The sequence below is a fragment of the Ceratotherium simum genome, chromosome 23 (genome assembly GCF_057802395.1).
Source record: "Ceratotherium simum simum isolate JZ-2026a chromosome 23, ASM5780239v1, whole genome shotgun sequence".
NCBI classification, from domain to species: Eukaryota; Metazoa; Chordata; class Mammalia; order Perissodactyla; family Rhinocerotidae; genus Ceratotherium; species Ceratotherium simum.
In genome coordinates this window covers 10716495-10737341 of record NC_141922.1, presented here as the reverse complement: position 1 = coordinate 10737341, position 20847 = coordinate 10716495, and the positions used below count along the sequence as shown (strand labels likewise).

Here is a 20847-nt window from a genome sequence, read left to right as displayed (position 1 = left end):
CCTGCCTTCCCCTCCACCAGGGGGATCTCCACTCTGTCCCTGGGCCTTGGCAACACCACCCTACTCTCATCCAACCCTGAGAAGGCTCACCCTGGCCCTCAGACCCAGCACATCACCAGCCTCAGTTCAGTGATGACACTGAGAGAGGGTCAGTGTATACTCTCAGGAATAGGGACAACTTCAGTGTAGTGGGCAGGTTGAGTGCCCAGGGGAAGCGGTGGGAGATGTGGCCTCACAGCAGGTTGGGGCCTGGATCTGACATGCTCAGACTTGTCCTCTAGGCAACAGTCAAAGGGAGCATCTGTATGGAGGAGGGTGGGGGCAGTTATGTTGACATAGCAAACGATGGAAGATTGAATGCAGAAGGAGGACATGGAACTGGAGAAGACTGGAGAAGACTGGAGAAGCTTCTTTTGTTTTTTGGTGAGGAAGATTGGCCATGAACTAACATCTGTGCCCATCTTCCTCTATTTTGTATGTGGGACGCTGCCACAGCATGGCTTGATGAGCAGTGTGTAGGTCAGCACTGGGGATCCGGACCTGCGAACCCTGGGCCGCCGAAGCAGTGCGCGCAAACTTAGCCACTACACCATCGGGCTGGCCCCTGGAGAAGCTCCTTTTGAAGTAGAATTGACAGAGTTTTGTTACCAATTGAATTTTGAACATAGGAAGCAGTGATGGTATTTTCAAAGCTGGATGATTGGAAAATGAATCCATAAAATGAAAGAGGCGGAATAAGGTGAAGTGGCAGGAAAAGATGAGAGGAGGCAATGAACTGTACCGCAGACCGGGAGGGGAAAGTCAGGAATGCATCTCAGGCCTGAAACAGAGTTTTCAGGGGCATGAGCCTAGAGCCGCAGCAGCAGCCATGGGAATGGGCCCAAGTGTCCAGGGGAAGGGAGAGTGTGCACATGGAGAAGAGGACGGGCCGAAGGGGTCACCCTAACAACAGCTTATGTGATGGCTGGAGGGAGCAGTCACTCAGCAGAAAGACCGGGGGAGTGGGGTCTCAGAAGAGAATCTTCCCTGGCACCTGATAGGGCTCCTTGCACCCAGTAGGTGCTCAGTACATGTTGGATGAGTGAAGAGACCCATTAGCAGGGCACACTGAAACTTACGTCTAACACAAGGAAAACAGCAGAGCAATTGAAAGGAGCGACAGTTAGGGAGTAGACGTACAAAAGAACAGCTAGTTTTAGCTCAGGTCTGCTACGAGAGTGACAGACACATTGGCCTGCCATGCGTCAACTGGAGACAAGGTAGCACTTTCCATCCAAATGTGTCAGTCAAGCTGTGACAGACTGCGAACGGTGGCAGACACACACTGCACGTTGCAGCCCCAGCTGTCAAGCAGAGGGCAGTCATCCCATGAGCGAGGAAGGAGGGCGCTGCCACTCAGGCCCTGGGGCTTGGGCGACACTCACGCCTCCCCTCACGGTCACTGTCAGTGGTCTCCCCTTGAAATTCACAGGCCACTCACATGCAGGGGGTCCCGCTGCAAGGTGGGTAGCTGGGAGCAGGATGCAGAAAATGAACAGCTGTGCTGGGGACAATGGGATGTGGTGGGCAGTGATAGACAAGGACCATTTCATGCTGCTCAAGAAAATCCTGAAAAAAAAGCAGGAGAAAAAATGCCCGGGCTGGAGAGTGTCTGGGTACTGGGAGCAGAAGATGACATCACCCTCCCTGAGACTGTCTTTCTCCTGGGGACTAGAAAGAGGATGAAAGGCCTCTCCCGCCCCTGGTGGAGCTGATGTGGGGGCACAAGCAACGAACCTTCTGGAAGTAAGAAATGAGCAGAGGCCGACCGAGAAGGGTAACGCAGGGCGAATTTGGAAAAAGCAGCCGAGTACCAGATGCTGGAATCACTGGTTATTATTAGCAGGAACTTAATGCTGAGTGTTCACTTGGCAGCCGGGATCAAACACAACGTGTTTTTGTCTCTCACTCTGCCTTTGCCCTTTCTTCAGTGGAGTGGTCCTTCCCTGCCCCGGGATGAAGACTTAGGCAGATCCTAAGGCATTCCTTCTTTTTCTTGGGTGGTTGATGGCCCTTCAGCCATTTGAATCATATTCTCAGTCTCCATTCAGTAATGAATTGTCCCCTATAATAGCTCAAACTCGGGCATAAATTTTCTCCAGTCCTCTCCCTCCCCTCCCCCTTCTCAAGCTGCTTAGGTTGGAAACTTGCAACTGACAATATGGCTCTTTTCTCGTCCTGCTTGCCTGTTCCTCTATGGGACTCCTGGATCTCTAGCTCCATCCTGGAGTGGGGGAGGCCAGGGGAGGGTGGGGAAAGAAAGATGAAGGGGAGTGTGCTGGCTCCTCCCATTGTCCCCCTCCCCCATGCTGTGTACCCCAGGAGCTTGACCTATAAGGGCCTCACCAACAGGCTCCCTTGCTCCTGGCTTCCCGTTGGCCTTGGGCAGTGGGAAGCTCCAGCTAGAGACTGGAAGGAAGGAGGAGAGTAAGTTCAAGGTGTTTATTCCGCCTGCTCCCTCCCTGTGGGCTGCATCCCTGGAAGAAGTTCCCAGCTCAGTTCCCTGTCAGTTGCCTACTGCCCTCAGCTGTCTCTCTGGGTCCTGGTGACCACTCCCTCGCTTTACCCATTGAAGCCCAAGGCTAGGAGCTGCCAGGACCTTGACTGGTGCAGATAAGATGGTCCTTACACAGCTTGGTCAGGCTTCCTGCTCTGTGGGCCTGGAGGAGGTTGAGGCTGACTTTTCTCTCTCAGGAAGCCCTTTCATGGACTGTTAAGAGGTTCCTTGTTTTCCCATCTCTCCCACATCCCCTGGGCCCTGCCAGTCCTCTGAGATTCCTTCCTCAGCCCCCAGCATGCAGCAGCATACCTCCTGCCTCTTCCTTAGGGCTCCTCACCTCTCCAGGCAGCCCAAGTGGACAGCGCCCAAGTCACCCCCGAGGCTGTCATTTCCTGGGCAGTCCATGTCTGTTCTTAGGAGAGGCTCCTACTTGCCTGCCCTGAGACAGCTTGCGGGAGGGCCACATTCCCACTCCCCTGGCACCACCCTCTGCACTCCAGATTGATTCCCCTGCAAGATCAGACCCCAGTCCACCGTCAGGTGCAGGTGTCTCAGGCATGAGTCAGGTACCAGCCTGCGTGTCCCCCACTTCAGGAAATGCTCTTCAGAGCTCCCCAGTGAGAGCCCTTGTAGAACCTCTCACTGAGCTTGGGCTACAAAGTAGGAACCCCGAGGCATAGGTGGGCCGCACAGGAAGGTGACAGCTCTCTCAGAAGACATTCGTTCATCTGTCCTCACCCCCAAAGTGCCCTGGAAGCCACACTCAGCAGGACTGAAGTGAAAACATAGCACCACCCCTGCCCAAGGGTCTAATAACAGCCAGTTATCCCCAAAGGTATCGTCCTCCACGAAGCCCCCTCCACTCTCAGACCCTTTTATATTCCCAAAGGGAGTGAGTAGTTTTAAGATTCAAGAAGTAGGTTGGTGATGTGAATCGTCTCATTCCCCTCGGTAGTAAAATCTTCCATAATGGAAACTCAGCCACAATGACTTAAAAGGAATCCCATTCTAACAACTTGCTGCACTCTCTTAGGACAAAAGCCTCCTTACTTCTGGAAGTCTCTGTTGTCACTGTAAAACGTGAGTGGGTTCAGAGAAGCTGGCTCAGTTTGTTAGTGTAATTGATTAACACTTGTCTGCACCGCAACGATATAAGCTCCGTGAAACTCATGACAGCATTTCTTTTTCTCACCATTATAGTCCCTGCCCCTGGTCCACGGGAGGTGCATTCAGACAATATCGAAAAAAGAATGGACAAATGCTCAGTTCAAAGGGTTCCTGAAGATCAAAAATGAGATGGATATAAGAAAACATTTGGCCAAAAAAATTCCACTACAAAATCCAAAGATATTCTTTTGGGGGCAATGCAATTTCCCAGTTTTATGATTATCTTTCTAGATGAAGCATTGTCATGATCTGGGGCTCCGTTAGCTCTCCAACTCCTTCTCCTAACGCTCTCTGCCTTGCTTAGTCAGTTCCAGTCACACTGGTTTGCTGGCTGTTCCTGAAACCATGTGCCACTGCAGGGCCTTTGCACTTGCTGTGCTCTGTTTTTAGGACACTCTTCCCCTGGGTATCCATGGCTCACTACCTTACAGTTGGTGCTCCCTGGGGAGGACTCTGTACACTGCCAACATTTCTTACTGCAAATCTCCCTCCTAGCCTTCTGCAAAGGGGCCCACATTTACTCAGGGTGACCATGCATTGAGAGAGAAGACACACCCAGACTTTAGAAATTACGGGACACTGCCTCTGAACTGATGGTAACTTCCGGGGACCCAAAGCAACACTGTGGTCCACAGTCAGGGTGAGACTGTTTTTGACTTCAGTTGGGAGAGACTGGGATGAGAAAGTTTTATTTTTGAACCTAGCCAATTTAGTTCCTTTGCATTTCCTCTAAATTCTGCTTGAAAATTGACTAATTATTTGTGCCTTTTGATGTGCAGTTAAAAGGCACTGGTTGATCTTTTCGACGTTCTGCTTGGAAATCTCTTTCACTAAATCCATTAAGTCATTAGGTGCATTTAAAATGTTTCTGTGTTACCCCAGGCAACAGTTTGCTCAACTTCCCTCCTCTGCATTAGGAGGGTCCTTTCCTCCAGCATTGAAGAATATCTTCCTGTTTCCCACAAGCCCTCACCGACATTCTCCTCAAGGCTGGTCGAGTTTCTGTAATCGTCTTGAGGAGGCCACAGAGGCGCGCTGCTCAGGTCTCTGCAAGAGATAAACTGCCACGAGGGGTGCAAAGAGCCAGGAGCCTCCAGCTGCAGCGCCTCCTGCATCCACTGTGGCCCTCGAGCCGTGGTCACCACTCTCTCCGCTGGCAGCTCCCAGCCAATAGCTGAATGTGGCAGGGGTGGCCAGGCTCGGCCATCGCTGTCAACATGCCCATCTTCTACGGAAGGTCTTGCGCTGGAGCTCCCGCTGGGCTGGCTGAGACTTTTTCGGAGCTGCGCTGCTGTCTGAGCCTCCTTTAAGACAATCCTTCTTCCTCTGCCTTCCCGCTCATTTTATAGGTGTCAAGTCTGTACCTAAAATCTAAAGTCTAAAGGCCTTCCCTTCCTACTCCTGTCTCTTCGTTGTTCTCAGCCATTACCTCTAATAAATCTCTCACACTTCTAACTCTCTCTTGGTGTCTACTTCCTGGAGGATCCAAATCGGCACAAACCTCCTCATAGGTCTGGAATTTAATGCTGTCAGCTGAGTGCTGGGCTGTCGACAGGCATGCCTACTTGTGGCATCTCCATCCTGGCAGTCTCAAGGAAGCTGGACTTCTTACACGGGAGCTGGATTCCCCCAGAGAGAGTGCCCCAAGAGAATCAAGGGAAGGTGGTATGGATTTTGTGGTTTAGCCTTGACAGTCATGTAGCATCATTTTATCATTTTTCTATTGGTTAGAAGAAAGTCACTAAGTTTAGCCCATATTCAAGACAAGAGGGCAGAGACTCCATCTCTTGATGGAAGGAATGTCAAATAATTTGCAGACGTTTTCACACATCCACAGTGACCAATGTGACAATGGCGGAAACCAACGCTGGACCCCTTATATGGCACAATACCCCAGGGACCATCCATCCACCTGCGGGCATGTTGACTACACTGCAACACTTCCATCCTGGAAGTATCAGCACCTTGTCCTCACTGGAATATACACTGATTCTGGATATGAATCTGCCTTCCTTCTCTACAATGTTTCTGCCCAAAGCACCGTCTGTGGACTTCCATAATGAATGCCGTATTCACTGCCATAGTATTTCATGGAGCATCGCCTCTGGCCACGGAACTCATTTTTACAGCAAATGAAGTATGCCAATGGAGTTTTATACATGAAATTCACTGGGCTTACCATGTTCATCAACCCCCTGGAGCAGCTGGCCTGATAGAACAGTGAAGTGGCCTTTTGAAGACTCAACTACAGTGCCAGCTGGGTGATAATACTTAGCGTGGCTAAGGTACTGTTCCCTAGAATGAAGTATATGCTCTGCATTGCTGTTCAATGCACAGTGCTCTTCTCCCATAGCCAAGATACACAGAGCTGGGATCAAGGGATAGAAATGGGAGAGGGTTCTCTCACTAATGATTAACTGGCCAAAGTTTTACTCCTTTTCCTGGAACTGTGGGCTCTGCTGGTTTAGAGGCATTGGTTCCAAAGGCAAGAGTGCTTATATCAGAGAACACAGCAATGCTGCCTTCTAATGGGCAGTTGAGATCAATCTGGCCATTTGGCTTCCTTGTGCCAGGGAACCAACAGGCGAAGAAGGAAGTTACTGTGCTGGCTGGGGTGCCTGGACTATCGCAGGAAAATGGGATGGCTACTATTCAAGGGGTAGAGGGGAGAGGCCACAGAGTGGAAAAGGGACGAGTATAATCGAAATGTGGACGAACCTCAGGGCATCTTAGTACTTCTGTGTTCTGTGACAACAGTAAATGAGAAACGAAATAACCCAATACAGGCAGGACTGCTAATGGCACAGAGTCTGCAGGAATGAAGGCTGGGTCACCCCACCAGGCAGGGAACTATCACTAGCTGAGGCGCTTGCTGAGGGTAAAGGTAACATGGAACACGTGGTGGAAGAAGGAAGCTGTAAACACCAGTCACCAGCTACGACCAGCTGCAGAAACAAGGACTATACCAGCGACGGTATTTCTTCCTTGCTTTGATGTGAATATACATGTGTGTGTATATTCACATATAAGAATCTATCTCTACATATCCATATATAAATTTTATCCATATATTTAAATCCCTTTTCTTTGTTTTTCTTTCCCCATTCTAACATAAGATGTGTTAATAGTGGGTAACTATTTTATCTCAATATTTAATTCATAGGTTATCAAAAGGAGAGTGAGACTTCTCCAGAAGAGGAATAATCATCACCCAAAGATGGGTGAGGTGACATATAGGAATCTGTGTGCCCTTTCTGAGGAGAGGGATAGCATCTTAGTCTGCTCAGGCTGCCATGACAAAATACCATAGACTGAGTGGCTTAAACAACAGAGATTTATTTCTCACAGGTCTGGAGGCTGGAAGTCCAGGATTAAGGTGATGGCTGGATTGGTTCCTGGCGAGAGCTCTCTTCCTGGCTTACATGTGGCTGCCTTCTCGCTGTACCCTCACATGGTGGAGAGCGAGCTGTGGTCTCTTCCTCTTCTTATAAGCACACTAATTCCATCATGGGGGTCCCATCCTCATGACCTCATCTAAACCTAATTACCTCCCAAAGGCCCCACGTCCATAGACCATCACATTAGGGGTTAGGGCTTCAACATATGAATGGGGGGGGACACAAACATTTGGTCCATAATAGCATGTTTTTTGGCTAAGGGATAACGGCATTAGGTTAATCAGAATCATAATTTTGCTTTGTCTTCATGTGGAAGTTAATGATGGTCCCGACAAATGTATATGGTTGCCAGGTTGGACTCCATTGGACTGAGAGATGTCATCTTGGCTAAGGCTGGGAACTATGCTTTCCAGAATCTCCCTCCTTGCGTGGTTACTGGGTAGAGTTGGCAAAAAGAGGAACCTGCAGGAGGTTTGGGAGGTGGAATGGATGCGGAAGGCGTTCCACTCTGATGGTCGATGCAGTCAGACACGGTGAGGGACAGACACGGAGGTGCCCACAGCTCCAGTTTGCCCTTGCCCTCCTCAACGCATCCGTCCCGTCTTTCTTACTACAGGACTGCTGACCAAGGCTGGCCCCAAGCCACCCGCCAGGAGCTTGGCTGCGGACCCCGGAGGCAGCAGCTACACAAAGGCAACCATTTCAGCAGAGTGGATAATTTCCACCGACCTCTCTACAAGCTCCCTGCTCATGGCCCCACTTCAGCATCCGGATATGCTTTGCTTCTCAGATTCTATGCAGGCTTGGCATTGCCCAGCTGCACCTCTTTCTCCATTTATCCTTCTCTCCCTTCTAGAATTTCACTTCCCAGCTCCTCCCATGTGTTTGTAAAGTCAAATTCCTATAATCGATCCCTTTTTCCCATCATATGTGTAGTGGCTCGGTTTTTGCCACTGAACTCTGACTGAAACACTTTGGTTCTCTGCTAAAACGTTAGCTTATTAGGAGGGGCTTCCCAGGAGGCCTTGTCTGTAAGGCACCCCATCACCCTCTATCCCCTCACTCTGACGCTGCCTCACAGCCTTGTCAGCACTGACACAGCACATGTTTGTACGTTTTGCTGCTTCATTACCACTGAACCGTTGGTGAACAGAGCGGTTCCTAGGACTCAGTAGTTGCTCAATAAGTATTTGCTGAATGCGTGTTTGGGGAAGCTGGACGGAAACGCTAGCACATCATGATGAGAGGAGCACTCATTTTTCCTGTAGTGTAAGTGGAAAGCAGGAGCACGGGAGGAGAAGGGAGGGGAGGAGGATGAGAAAATGTGTAACAGGCACTATATTGGGCACTTGAGATAGCTCATTTTGAGACAAACCTACACATAAGGCAAGTATCATCATTCCCCAAATACAGGCTCAGCAAAGTTAAAGGACTCGCTGCAGGTCTTTACAAAGCGACTGAGCTGGAATCCAACTTCAGGGTGTCTCATTTCAAAACCCATCTTCTTGCCATGAGACAACGCCACCAGAGAAAGCAGACACATCATGAGAGGAAAATTGAAACATTGCTTAAAATCGTATTAAAGCATCCCAATTTGATCTGAAATTACAGTTTTAACTTCCGAGCTTGACCAATTTGCTGAAGTACTAACTGAATAATCAGTCGTTTTGTCTACGACTTCATGTATCTGCATATGCATGCAGTTCTGTGTTTTATATTCAACAGCTTTGTGTAATAGTTCTATGAATTACCAAACATTTTCACTAGCCAACACTTTATTATAGAAAAATGATGGTCATAGCACTTTTAAGATACACATTTTAATTTTAAACTAGTTTAAGAATATTACTGTACAAAGTAGGAGCTACAACCCTGGAGTGATAATATTGATAAAAAACTCTGTGTGTATCCCATAAATGACACACATAAACTCTCTTTGCCGAGCAAAACGGGGCCTGGCGGGTCACAGTCAATGCAGCCTGATGTTTCAGATCAATGGAGGCACTTCAGGGTTATCTTCAAAGTCTGGATCTTCCTTACTTGGTGTAATTTTGGGTTCAGATCGAACTCTTCTGGGAGTGTGTTTCGTCTCTTGAACTATGTTAGCCACGTCAGGGAAGGAATGCCTGCTAGGATCTACTTCTAGTTTCTCAATGTGCTTGCTTCTACAATAGCAAAAAAGGCAAAAGGAAATTGATATATCATTTTAAGTTGTTTCAAATAGATTCAACTCATTCACTCATTTATTCAGCAAACCTTGGCAGAGCGTAGAGAAAAAAATAGCTTGGTTTCAAGTAGCTTAGAGCCTTGTAGAAGCAAGAGTCTGACCCATGGAGAAATGAAGTGCTAAAAAGTGCTACAGGGCTGTGCTAATGCACAGGCAGCTGGTGGGGAGGTCAGCTGGGAGACTCTGCTTACCTAAGAAATTTTTGATAATTGAGATGACACAGCAGGCAAAGCCCCACAGCCAGAATCAACAGCAGAATCACTCTAGGCAGGTCTTAAACCTGAAGGTAGCGAACCAGACTGCTGGTCCCCGCTGCTTCAGACGACACAGCGTGCCATGGTGTGGCAGGGGCATTTATGCTACAAGTTCAGGTGCACGGCAAAGCTCAGCCCACCAACTTCCCCTCCCACAAGAACCTGCTCCTACTGCCCACACCCAGTTCTCTCAGCAATAGCTAGACTGCAACAGAACAAGAAAGAACCTCTGCTGCCCAATGATTCCCTTTATCGTAGCCATAGAGAAAACTCTAGATAATACAGGGCACTGGGCTGCCTTTCTGGCAGTGTCAATTCCACAGGCCTGGAGTTGGGCCCAGTAATCTGTATTTATATAACGCTCCCCCAGTGGTTTTGACGATCAGTCAAACTATTTTGGAATCACTGCACCATTCAGTCATTCAACAGATACATATTAAGCGCCTACTATCTTCCAGTTGCTGTGCGAGACGCCAGCAGTCCCACAGTCTGTGCACATAGACAAATTTCCTGGTAGAATCTAACAGTGCGGCATGGTGCTCACTACAAAATTTATCACATTGTCATGTAATCGTCTCATTATTGGTCTGTTCTCCCTACTAGACTGACATCTTTGAAGCAAAGATATTGTCTCTTTCATCTCGTTTCCTTGGCATACAGCTTTACTGACTAAATCCTTGTTGAATAAATGGAAAAAAAAATTATTATACTATTGTGGGACAATGAAATTAAATAAAAATTTTCTCTGGCCTAAAGAAAATCATAGTCAGTCTAATCCAGGAGCTGCAAACTGAGGTCCTCAGACCAAATTCATGCAGTGGACACAATTTGTGGGGGAGGCAGATTTGATTTTCTTTGGAAAGTGTGAACTCTCTATTGTTCTTGAAACCCTTCCCCCCCATTGCTGTCATCTGCTCGGCCCTGGAAGGCATCCGAGTTTTTGCTTCCTCTTAGTATTCCGACTAATACATATGGACCTGCTGAAGAAAAATACAAAGTACACAAACAGTACAAAGTAGTAGATACTTAAGACCCAGATTGTACACTATAAACTATGGAGGAAGTTACAGTTTTCAAAGACCTACATTACAGTCTTTATTAAATATAGCTCTATTTTCAACTACTGTGTTCTTACTTAAAAGGCTATGCATCTGTGGCTTAATTAAGTAAATATCCAAATTCATCTATTATAATTATATTGTCCTTGACTTGGAGGAAAAGCAGCCGATCTCACTTCCAGGCATATCTCTTGGACCATAACTTCTGGATCTCAGTAACAAACAGTGAATGTAGCAAGTCTACAATCATATAGAGCTCACCTACTTCAGAGGTGGGGAGGAATCATTTGCATGCAGGACTTTAATTACTCATGAGTCTCTGGATAGACAGTGAGCAGCTAGGCCTGGGGCACTTGAGGGGCACACTAACCCCCAAAATAAAGAGGAGAGGGGCTCTTCTCTGCTGCTTCCTGCCTCAACGTCAGAGGCCTGAAGTGACAGATGCCCGTTGCTGGGTCTACCCACCACCTGGCTGTCAGAACCAGAACCTCGAGAGTCTAGTAAGAGCAACTGGAAGACAAAGTGAACAGATTTATTACCAGGGAAGAGAGAAAAAGAGAAAATGTCTGAAATCACCAGGCATAAAATACATCAAAGATTGATTCCTTCTATTAAAGAACGTAAGGAAAGAACTTTCTTCTGGTAATATGGTGGGCTAGCATATTTGGACCAAAGACTCCCACCTCCCACTGAAAACTTTAAGAGCTCATGAAAGATCTGATAAGATAAAAAGGAACTACAAGGTCAGAATTCAGTGAAAGGAGGAACCCAGAGAGGGAAGTGAATCCCCGAAGCCCCCTTTGCCCTGAGGGTAACCGCTGAGCCCCTAAAGCTGTGCATTGGTCTTGCTGGCCCTACGGAGTCTGGGGACAGAGGTCAAGGCCCTGAGCATGCCTGGTGGGCAGTCTAACAGGACACCCTCTCTCCACTAAGGCTGCGGTCCCAAAGGGCTTCTCTCTTGTGTAACAGCGAATGAGAAGTAACCCCACTCTGCTCACCTCCCCAGGGGAGTGAGAGGACTGTTGCCTCAATGGGACAGAAAAAGCCTGAGGTGTCACCACAAGCTGGTGCTTCCATGGGTTTACAGAAGCTGGTGGTTAAAACCCCTCAATCTTGAATGTAGAGTGGAGACCTCGGGGTCTGCCCCAAAGCACATGCCAATGCTCCCTGGCCAAGCACCTGCCAGGCCTCTGAGAAGCCCTCAAACTATCTTCTAAGGCAGTGGAGCAGCTCACAGTGCAAAGTAAAGAAGCACTCTGGGGGAGGAGGGAGTCAAGATGGCGGCGTAGGCAGACTCTGAACTCACCTCCTCCCGTGGACACAGCCAATTTACAACTACTCGTGGAAAAATTACCCCTGAGACAGAACTGAAAACTGGATGAGAGGAACTCCTGCAACAACGGACAATCCTAACTGGAGTGGAAGAGGCAGAGACTCCCTTCTGGAGAGGAAAAACGCCGCCTTCACAAGCCGCCAGCGTCACGGCCGCCGGGAGCAGCTCACAGGTACGCAGCCTCCCTGGAGGCGCGGGGCCCTGAGCCGGGGAGCGCCCCCGCTGTGGGCATTTTGTGGACCCAGCACAATCGACACCAGTGGCATAATATCTGACCTTGCCTCCTACTAAAGCATTGGGGAGCACCCCCAGAAAACCGGGTTCACAAAGAAACTAAAACTGGCTCTTAAAGGGCCCGCACACAAACTCACCCGTTCCAGAAAGCATCCTAAAATCACCAGAAAGAAAGGTGCACACTGCTTTGGTGACAAGAGACTCACCTAATAGGCCCTGAGTGCATCTCGGTGAGGGGTGAGACCTCTCCAGGGACTGGGACATTGGCGGCGGCCATTGTTGTGGCCTGGTGTGAGCGTGCTGACACAGACGCCATTGGAGTTTTCCCTGAGACCTGCTAGCCCAGGGTCTGCTCCACCCGCTAGAGCACCGATTTAATCCAGCTCAGCCAAGGCAGGCAGCCCACCCTAGAGACTGGCCCCACCTAACAACAAGCCCTCAGGCAACGTGTGGGCCTGCATAGATTGGTGACTGGATTTTCTGCAGCCTGGCAACTGAGCTGACTTGAGCGGGGCAGGGTGTGCACAAGGAGCGGGTGGAGAGTGTGGGGTGGTGGCGGAGTGTGTGGGGCTCCCGCCGTGGAGAGACTGGGTCCGCTTGGGGAGGTCGGGGCGCTCACACGGGGCAGGACTGTGTTGACTGTGTGTGTGGACCTCTGGGCGGCAGGGCTTGTCAGCTGCAGAAGACTTGTGCTTCTCAAAGACCCACATAGGAGGTTTGCCCCACCTTCCAAAGCCTGAAACAATTGGGTGCTCCTGTGCCTGAGGCCAGCCCCACCCAGCTGCAATCCTCAGAGAGCTGACAAGAGACCTAATAGGCTAGAGGCTTACAGCAATTGTAAGGCCCTGAGCCTAACAACCTGCCACACTGGGGGCCTACTCACTTAAAAGAAATACTGCAACACAAATGTGGTATTAGAACTTACAGCCAACTGTGCTGGGGCTCCCCACACCTGATAAAGAGACTGAAGGGCCCACAACAACTACAAGCAGCTGAGCATTACAACAGCTGGCCAGGAGCATAACTCAGCCAACCTGGGCACCTACAAGGAAAGCAAACAGGCCACAATAGAAGGACACACGTAGCCCACATAGGGGCCACCCCTGGAACATTGAGAACTGAGGGAAGCACACTGGAAGCCTCCTAAGCCATCACTTACATAAGGTCACCTATCCAAGAGCAGGAGACGTAGCTGACCTACCTAATACGTAGACACAAGCACAGGGAAAGAGGCAAAATGAGGAGGCAAAAGAATACATTCCAAGTAAGGGAACAGGACAAAACCCCAGAAAAGGAACTAAGTGAAACAGAAATGAGCAACCTACCTGACAGAGAGTTCAAACTAAGAGTGTTAAGGATGCTCACTGATCTGGGGAGAAGAATAGATGAACTCAGTGAGAATGTCAACAAAGAAATGGAAGATATAAAAAGAACCAAGCAGAAATGAAGAATACAATACTGGAAATGAAAAACTCATTAGAGGGACTCAAAAGCAGAGTAGAGGATACAGAAGAACGGATCAGTGAGCTGGAAGAAAGACTAGAAGAAATTACCCAAGGTGAACAGGTAAAAGAGAAAAGAATTAAAAAGAGTGAGGACAGTCTAAGGGACCTCTGGGACAACATCAAGCGCACTAACATCCGTGTTATAGGTGTCCCGGAAGGAGAAGAGCGAGACAAGGGGGCAGAGAATCTATTTCAAGAAATAATAGATGAAAACTTCCCTCACCTAAGGAAGGAAACAGACATCCAGGTACAGGAGGCACAGAGAGCCCCAAACAAGATAAACCCAAAGAGGCCCACACCAAGACACATCATAATCAAAATGTCCAGAATTAAAGATAAAGAGAGAATCCTAAAAGCCGCAAGAGAATGTCAAGTTACATACAAAGGAAACCCCATAAGGCTATCAGCTGACTTCTCAGCAGAAACCTTACAGGCTAGAAGAGAATGGCACGATATATTTAAAGTGCTAAAAGGAAAAAACTTACAGCCAAGAATACTCTACCCGGCAAGGTTATCGTTCAAAATGGAAGGAGAGATCAAAATTTTCCCAGATAAGCAAAAATTAAAGGAGTTTGTCACCAAGAAACCAGTGTTACAAGAAATGTTAAAGGGACTGATTTAAGGGGAAAAGAGAAGACCACAAATAGGAAAAATTATCTATTTCCACGATTAGAACGTAATGGATACAAATGCACAAAAAGAGGTTAGATATGATATCAAAAACATAAAAGGAGGGAGGAGGGTAGTTAAAGAGTACAGCTTTCAGACAGAGGTCAAACTAAAGTGACCATCAATTCTGTATAGAAGAAGTAAGGAACAGAGAAGGACTACTTAAACACTGAGGAAAAAAAAATAAAAAAGTTAAAAAATGGCAGTAAGTACATACTTATCAATAGCTACTTTAAACGTCAATGGACTAAATGCCCCAATTAAAAGGCATAGGGTGGCTGACTGGATAAAAAAACAAGACCCATATATATGCTGCATACAAGAGACACACTTCAGACCTAAAGACACTCACAAACTGAAAGTGAAGGGATGGAAAAAGATACTCCACGCAAATGGCAATGAAAAGAAAGCTGGGGTAGCAGTACTCATATCAGACAAAATAGACTTTAAAACAAAAACTGTAAAAAGAGACAAAGAAGGGCATTACATAATGATCAAGGGAACAATCCAACAAGAGGATATAACACTTGTAAATATCTACGCACCCAATGTAGGTGCACCTAAATATATAAAGCAATTATTAACAGACATAAAAACAGAAATAGACAGTAACACAATAATAGTAGGGGACTTTAACACTCCACTTACACCAACAGATAGATCATCCAAACAGAAGATCAATAAGGAAACATTGGCCTTAAACGACACCTTAGAACAGATGGACCTAGTAGATATATACAGAGCATTCCATCCAAAAACCGAAGAATACATGTTCTTTTCAAATGCACATGGAACATTCTCCAAGATTGATCACATATTAGGCCACAAAACAAGTCTCCATAAATTTAAGAAGATTGAAATAATACCAAGCATCTTTTCTGACCACAACGGTATGAAACTAGAAATCAACTATAGGAAGAAAATCAGAAAAGCCACAAATACATGGAGATTAAACAAAATGCTACTGAACAACGACTGGGTTAACGAAGAAATCAAAGAAGAAATCAAAAATCCCTGGAGACAAATGAAAATGAAAATACGACATGCCAGAATTTATGGGATACAGCAAAAGCGGTTCTAAGAGGGAAGTTTATAGCGATACAGGCCTATCTCAACAAACAAGAAAAATCTCAAATAAACAATCTAAAAATGCACCTAAAGGAACTGGAAAAAGAAGAACAAACAAAGCCCAAAATCAGTAGAAGAAGGGAAATAATAAAAATCAGAGCAGAAATAAATGAAATAGAGACCAAAAAACAATAGAAAAATTAATAAAACCAAGAGCTGGTTCTTTGAAAAGATAAACAAAATAGACAAACCTTTAGCTAGACTCACCAAGAAAAAAAGAGAGAAGGCACAAATAAGTAAAATCAGAAATGAAAGAGGAGAGGTTACAACCGACACCTCAGAAATACAAAAGATTATAAGAGAATACTATGAAAAACTATATGCCAACCAATTCGACAATCTGGAAGAAATGGATAAATTCTTAGAATCATACAACCTTCCAAAACTGGATCAAGAAGAAGTGGAGAATTTGAATAGACCAATCACCAGTAAGGAGATCAAAACAGTAATCAAAAACCTCCCCAAAAATAAAAGTCCAGGACCAGACGGCTTCCCTGGTGAATTCTACCAAACATTCAAAGAAGACTTAATACCTATCCTTCTCAAACTCTTCCAAAAAATTGAGGAAGGGGGGAAGCTCCCTAACTCATTCTACGAAGCTGACATTACCCTGATACCAAAACCAGACAAGGACAACACAAAAAAAGAAAATTACAGGCCAATATCACTGATGAACATCGATGCGAAAATCCTCAACAAAATACTAGCAAATCGCATACAACAATACGTTAAAAAGATTATACACCATGATCAAGTGGGATTTATTCCAGGGATGCAGGGATGGTTTAACATTCGCAAATCAATCAACGTAATACACCACATTAATAAAATGAAGAACAAAAATCACATGATCATCTCAATAGATGCAGAGAAAGCATTTGACAAGATCCAGCATCCATTTATGATAAAAACTCTGAATAAAATGGGTATAGAAGGAAAGTACCTCAACATAATAAAGACCGTATATGAGAAACCCACAGCTAATATCATCCTCAATGGTGAAAAACTGAAAGCTATCCCTCTAAGAACAGGAACCAGACAAGGATGCCCACTGTCACCACTCCTATTTAACATAGTATTGGAAGTCCTAGCCAGAGCAATCAGGCAAGAGAAAGAAATAAAAGGGATCCAAATTGGAAAGGAAGAAGTGAAACTGTCACTATTTGCAGATGACATGATTTTATATATAGAAAACCCTAAAGAATCCACCAGAAAACTTTTAGAAGTAATAAACGAATATGGTAAAGTTGCAGGATACAAAATCAACATACAAAAATCAGTTGCATTTCTGTACACTAACAACGAAGTAGCAGAAAGAGAAATTAAGAATACCATCCCATTTACAATTGCAACAAAAAGAATAAAATACCTAGGAATAAATTTAACCAAAGAGGTGAAAGATCTGTACACCGAAAACTATAAAACATTTCTGAAAGAAATTGAAGAAGACACAAAGAAATGGAAAGATATTCCATGCTCTTGGATTGGAAGAATTAACATAGTTAAGATGTCCATACTTCCTAAAGCCATCTATAGATTCAATGCAATCCTTATCAAAGTTCCAACAACATTTTTCACAGAAATAGAACAAAGAATCCTAAAATTCATATGGAACAACAAAAGACCCCGAATAGCTAAAGGAATCCTGAGAAAAAAGAACAAAGCTGGAGGTATCACACTCCCTGATATCAAAATATACTACAAAGCTATAGTAACCAAAACAGCATGGTACTGGCACAAAAACAGACACACAGATCAATGGAATAGAATCGAAAGCCCAGAAATAAACCCACACATCTATGGACAGCTAATCTTTGACAAAGGAGCCAAGAACATACAATGGGGAAAAGAAAGTCTCTTCAACAAATGGTGTTGGGAAAACTGGATAGCCATATGCAAAAAAATGAAAGTAGATCCTTACCTTACACCATACACAAAAATTAACTCCAAATGGATTAAAGACTTGAATGTAAGACCTGAAACTGTGAAAGTTCTAGAAGAAAACATAGGCAGTACGCTCTTCGACATCGGTCTTAGCAACATCTTTTCTAACACCACATCTGACCGGGCAAGAGAAACAATAGAAAAAATAAACAAATGGGACTACATCAAACTAAAAGCTTCTGCACAGCAAAGGAAACCATCAACAAAACGAAAAAGACAACCTAACAATTGGGAGAAGATATTTGCAAACCATACATCTGATAAGGGCTTAATCTCCAAAATATATAAAGAACTCATGCATCTCAACAACAACAAAACTACCAACCCAATTAAAAAATGGGCAAAAGACCTGAACAGACATTTCTCCAAAGAAGATATACAAATAGACAACAGACACAGAAAAACATCTTCAAAATCACTAACTATCAGGGAAATGCAAATCAAAACTACAATGAGATATCACCTCACGCCTGTCAGAATGGCTATAATTAACAAGACAGGAAACAACATGTGTTGGAGAGGATGTGGAGAGAAGGGAACTCTCATACACTGCTGGTGGGAGTGCAAACTGGTGCAGCCACTATGGAAAACAGTATGGAGATTCCTCAAAAAATCAACGATAGAACTACCATATGATCCAGCTATTCCACTGTTGGGTATTTATCCAAAGAACTTGAAAACACCAATTTGCAAAGGTACATGCACCCCTGTGTTCATTGCAGCCTTATTCACGATAGCCAAGACTTGGAAGCAACCTAAGTGCCCATCAAGGGACGAATGGATAAAGAAGCTGTGGTATATATACACAATGGAATACTACTCAGCCATAAGAAACGATGAAATCCAGCCATTTGTGACAACATGGATGGACATTGAGGGTATAATGCAAAGTGAAATAAGTCAGAGGGAGAAGGCCAAATACCGTATGATTTCCTTCATTAAGTAGTAGATAATAACAACAATAAACAAACACATAGGGACAGAGATTGGATTGGTGGTTACCAGAGGGGAAGGGGGGAAGGTGGAGGGTGAAAGGGATAATTCGGTACATGTGTATGGTGATGGGTTGTAATTGGTATTTTGGTGGTGAACATGATGTAGTCCATGCAGAAAGAGAAGTACAATGATGTACACCTGAAATTTTTGCAATGTTATAAACCAATGTTACTGCAATAAAAAAAAAAAAAAAAAAGAAGCACTCTGGGAAAAAGGGCCTTGCATGTGAGAACCAGCAGAAGCAATGGGAACAGACACAGAAACACAGAAACTTCAGGTACTGAATACGAAGCATGAATTATAAAACCACTACACTCACTACGTTTAAATAAAGTGTTTCAGACTTAACAGTAAAGTGTCGAGAATGTGCCCTCTGGGACCGGCAATAAGACAGAGATGCCTGCTGTCACCCTCCAGACAACACTGCACTGGAGTCTTTCCCTACACAGCAAGGCATGAAAAAGAAAGAAAAGGTACAGGATTGGGAAGAAAGAAAGCCAGCATTCTTCACTATACAGAAAATCCAAAAGATATACAGATATATAGAAAATATATAGATATATAGAAGATCCAAAAGAACCAACAGACAAATGAATAAAATAATAAGAGAGATTAGCAGGGTTTCCTGGTGCAAAATCAAGCACAAAACTGAATTACACAGCGGTGATCGGTGCACAATATTGTGAATATACTAAATGCCACTGAGTTCTACACTTTTAAATCATTAAAATGGTGAATTTTATGTTATGTGTATTTTACCACAGTAAAAACAAATTGCAAATCTATATACTAGCAACAAACAAAACATAATATATTTGTGATAGTATCAAAAATATCACACACCTAAAAATTAATAAAACATGGGTATATTCATGGGAAAAGTAAAATTTTACTGAGAGATACCAAATAAGACTGAAAAAAGAGAGAGGTGCCAATATTATAAGGATTGTTGTCTCTAAATTGATCTATACATCCAATAGAATTCCAAACAAAATCCCAATGCACTTGTGTGTGTGAGTGTGTGAGAAACATGACAATTTGTTTCTAAAATTTATATAGAAGCACAAAGGGCCAAGAACAGCCAACTCTTCAAGAAGAAAAAGAAGTCAAGAGGACTTTTCCTAATAATTATCAGCTTACTATAAAACTATGTAAATAGAACAGAATAGAATCTAGAAACAGACCTACACATATGTAGACACATGATCTATGACAGAGGTGGCCTTGCTGATCATTACGGAAAGTATAAACTTTTAATAAGGGACAGTAGGGTGTCTACATGGGAAAAAATCAAGTTGTCATCTCCTAAAAAAACTGCCAGACCTTAAACAAAAATCAGTTCCTGAAGGATTATACCTTAATGTTAAAGGAAAAACTACAAAGCCTTATAACATAAGGAACTACTTTTATGACCTCAAGGTAGGATAGGATTTCTAAAACAAGACAAAGAAAGCATTAACCATAAAAAAAGTTTAATAATTTTGATTATTTTGAAATATGATTTTGATTATTTTAAAAATATGATCTTCTGTTCATTAAAAGATACCATGAGGTGACTTCTGGTTTCTGAGGAAAACTACAAAACTCTGATTGAGGACATCAAAGAAGACTAAATAAATGGGGAGACATCCATGTTTATGGATAGGAAAACTCAATATTGTCAAGATGTTAGTTCTTCTCAACTTGATCTGTACATTTAATGTAAACCCAATCAAAATCTGATCAAGTTACTTTGTGGATATTGACAAACTGATTCTAAAGTTTACATGGAGAGACAGAAGACTCAGAACAGCCAACACAATATTGACAGAGAAGAACAAAGTTGGAGGACTGACACTACTCAACTTAAAGATTTACTATAAAGCCACAGAAATCAAGACAGTGTGGTATTGGCAAAAGAATAGAAAAGTAGAGCAGTGGAACAGAATAGAGAGCCCAGAAATAGACCTCCATAAATACAGTCAACTGATCTTTGACAAAGGAGCAGAGGCAATACAACAAATGGTGCAGCAACTACTGGACATCCATGCGCAAAAGAATGAATCTAGACACAGATTTACAACCTTCACAAAAATTAACTTTGTCAAAATGGATGATTGACCTAAACGTGAAATGCAAAACTATAAAACTCCTAGAAGATAACATAGGAGAAAACCCAGATGACCTTCAGTATGGTGACATTTTAGAGACAACACCAAAGGCATGATCCATGAAAGAAATAATTGACAAGCTGGACTTCATTAAAATTAAAAACTGCTCTGTGAAAGACAATTTCAGGAGAATGACAAGACAAGATACAGAGTGGGAGAAAATATTTGCAAAAGACATCTGATAAAAGACTGTTATCCAAAATATACAAAGAACTCTTAAAACTCAATAATAAGAAAACAAACAA

At 44.4% G+C, this 20847-nt stretch overlaps 1 protein-coding gene across 1 annotated transcript in view; it reads right to left on the bottom strand.

The window, feature by feature from the left end:
- Nucleotides 1-8867: 8867 nt before the first annotated feature.
- Nucleotides 8868-20847, bottom strand: part of DNAAF11 (dynein axonemal assembly factor 11) — a 92375-nt gene continuing 80395 nt past the window's right edge. The window contains exon 12 of the mRNA XM_014787951.2: nt 8868-9269. Coding sequence (XP_014643437.1) covers nt 9092-9269 — 178 coding nt within the window. The 3' untranslated portion in view covers nt 8868-9091. The remainder of the gene's footprint in view (nt 9270-20847) is intronic.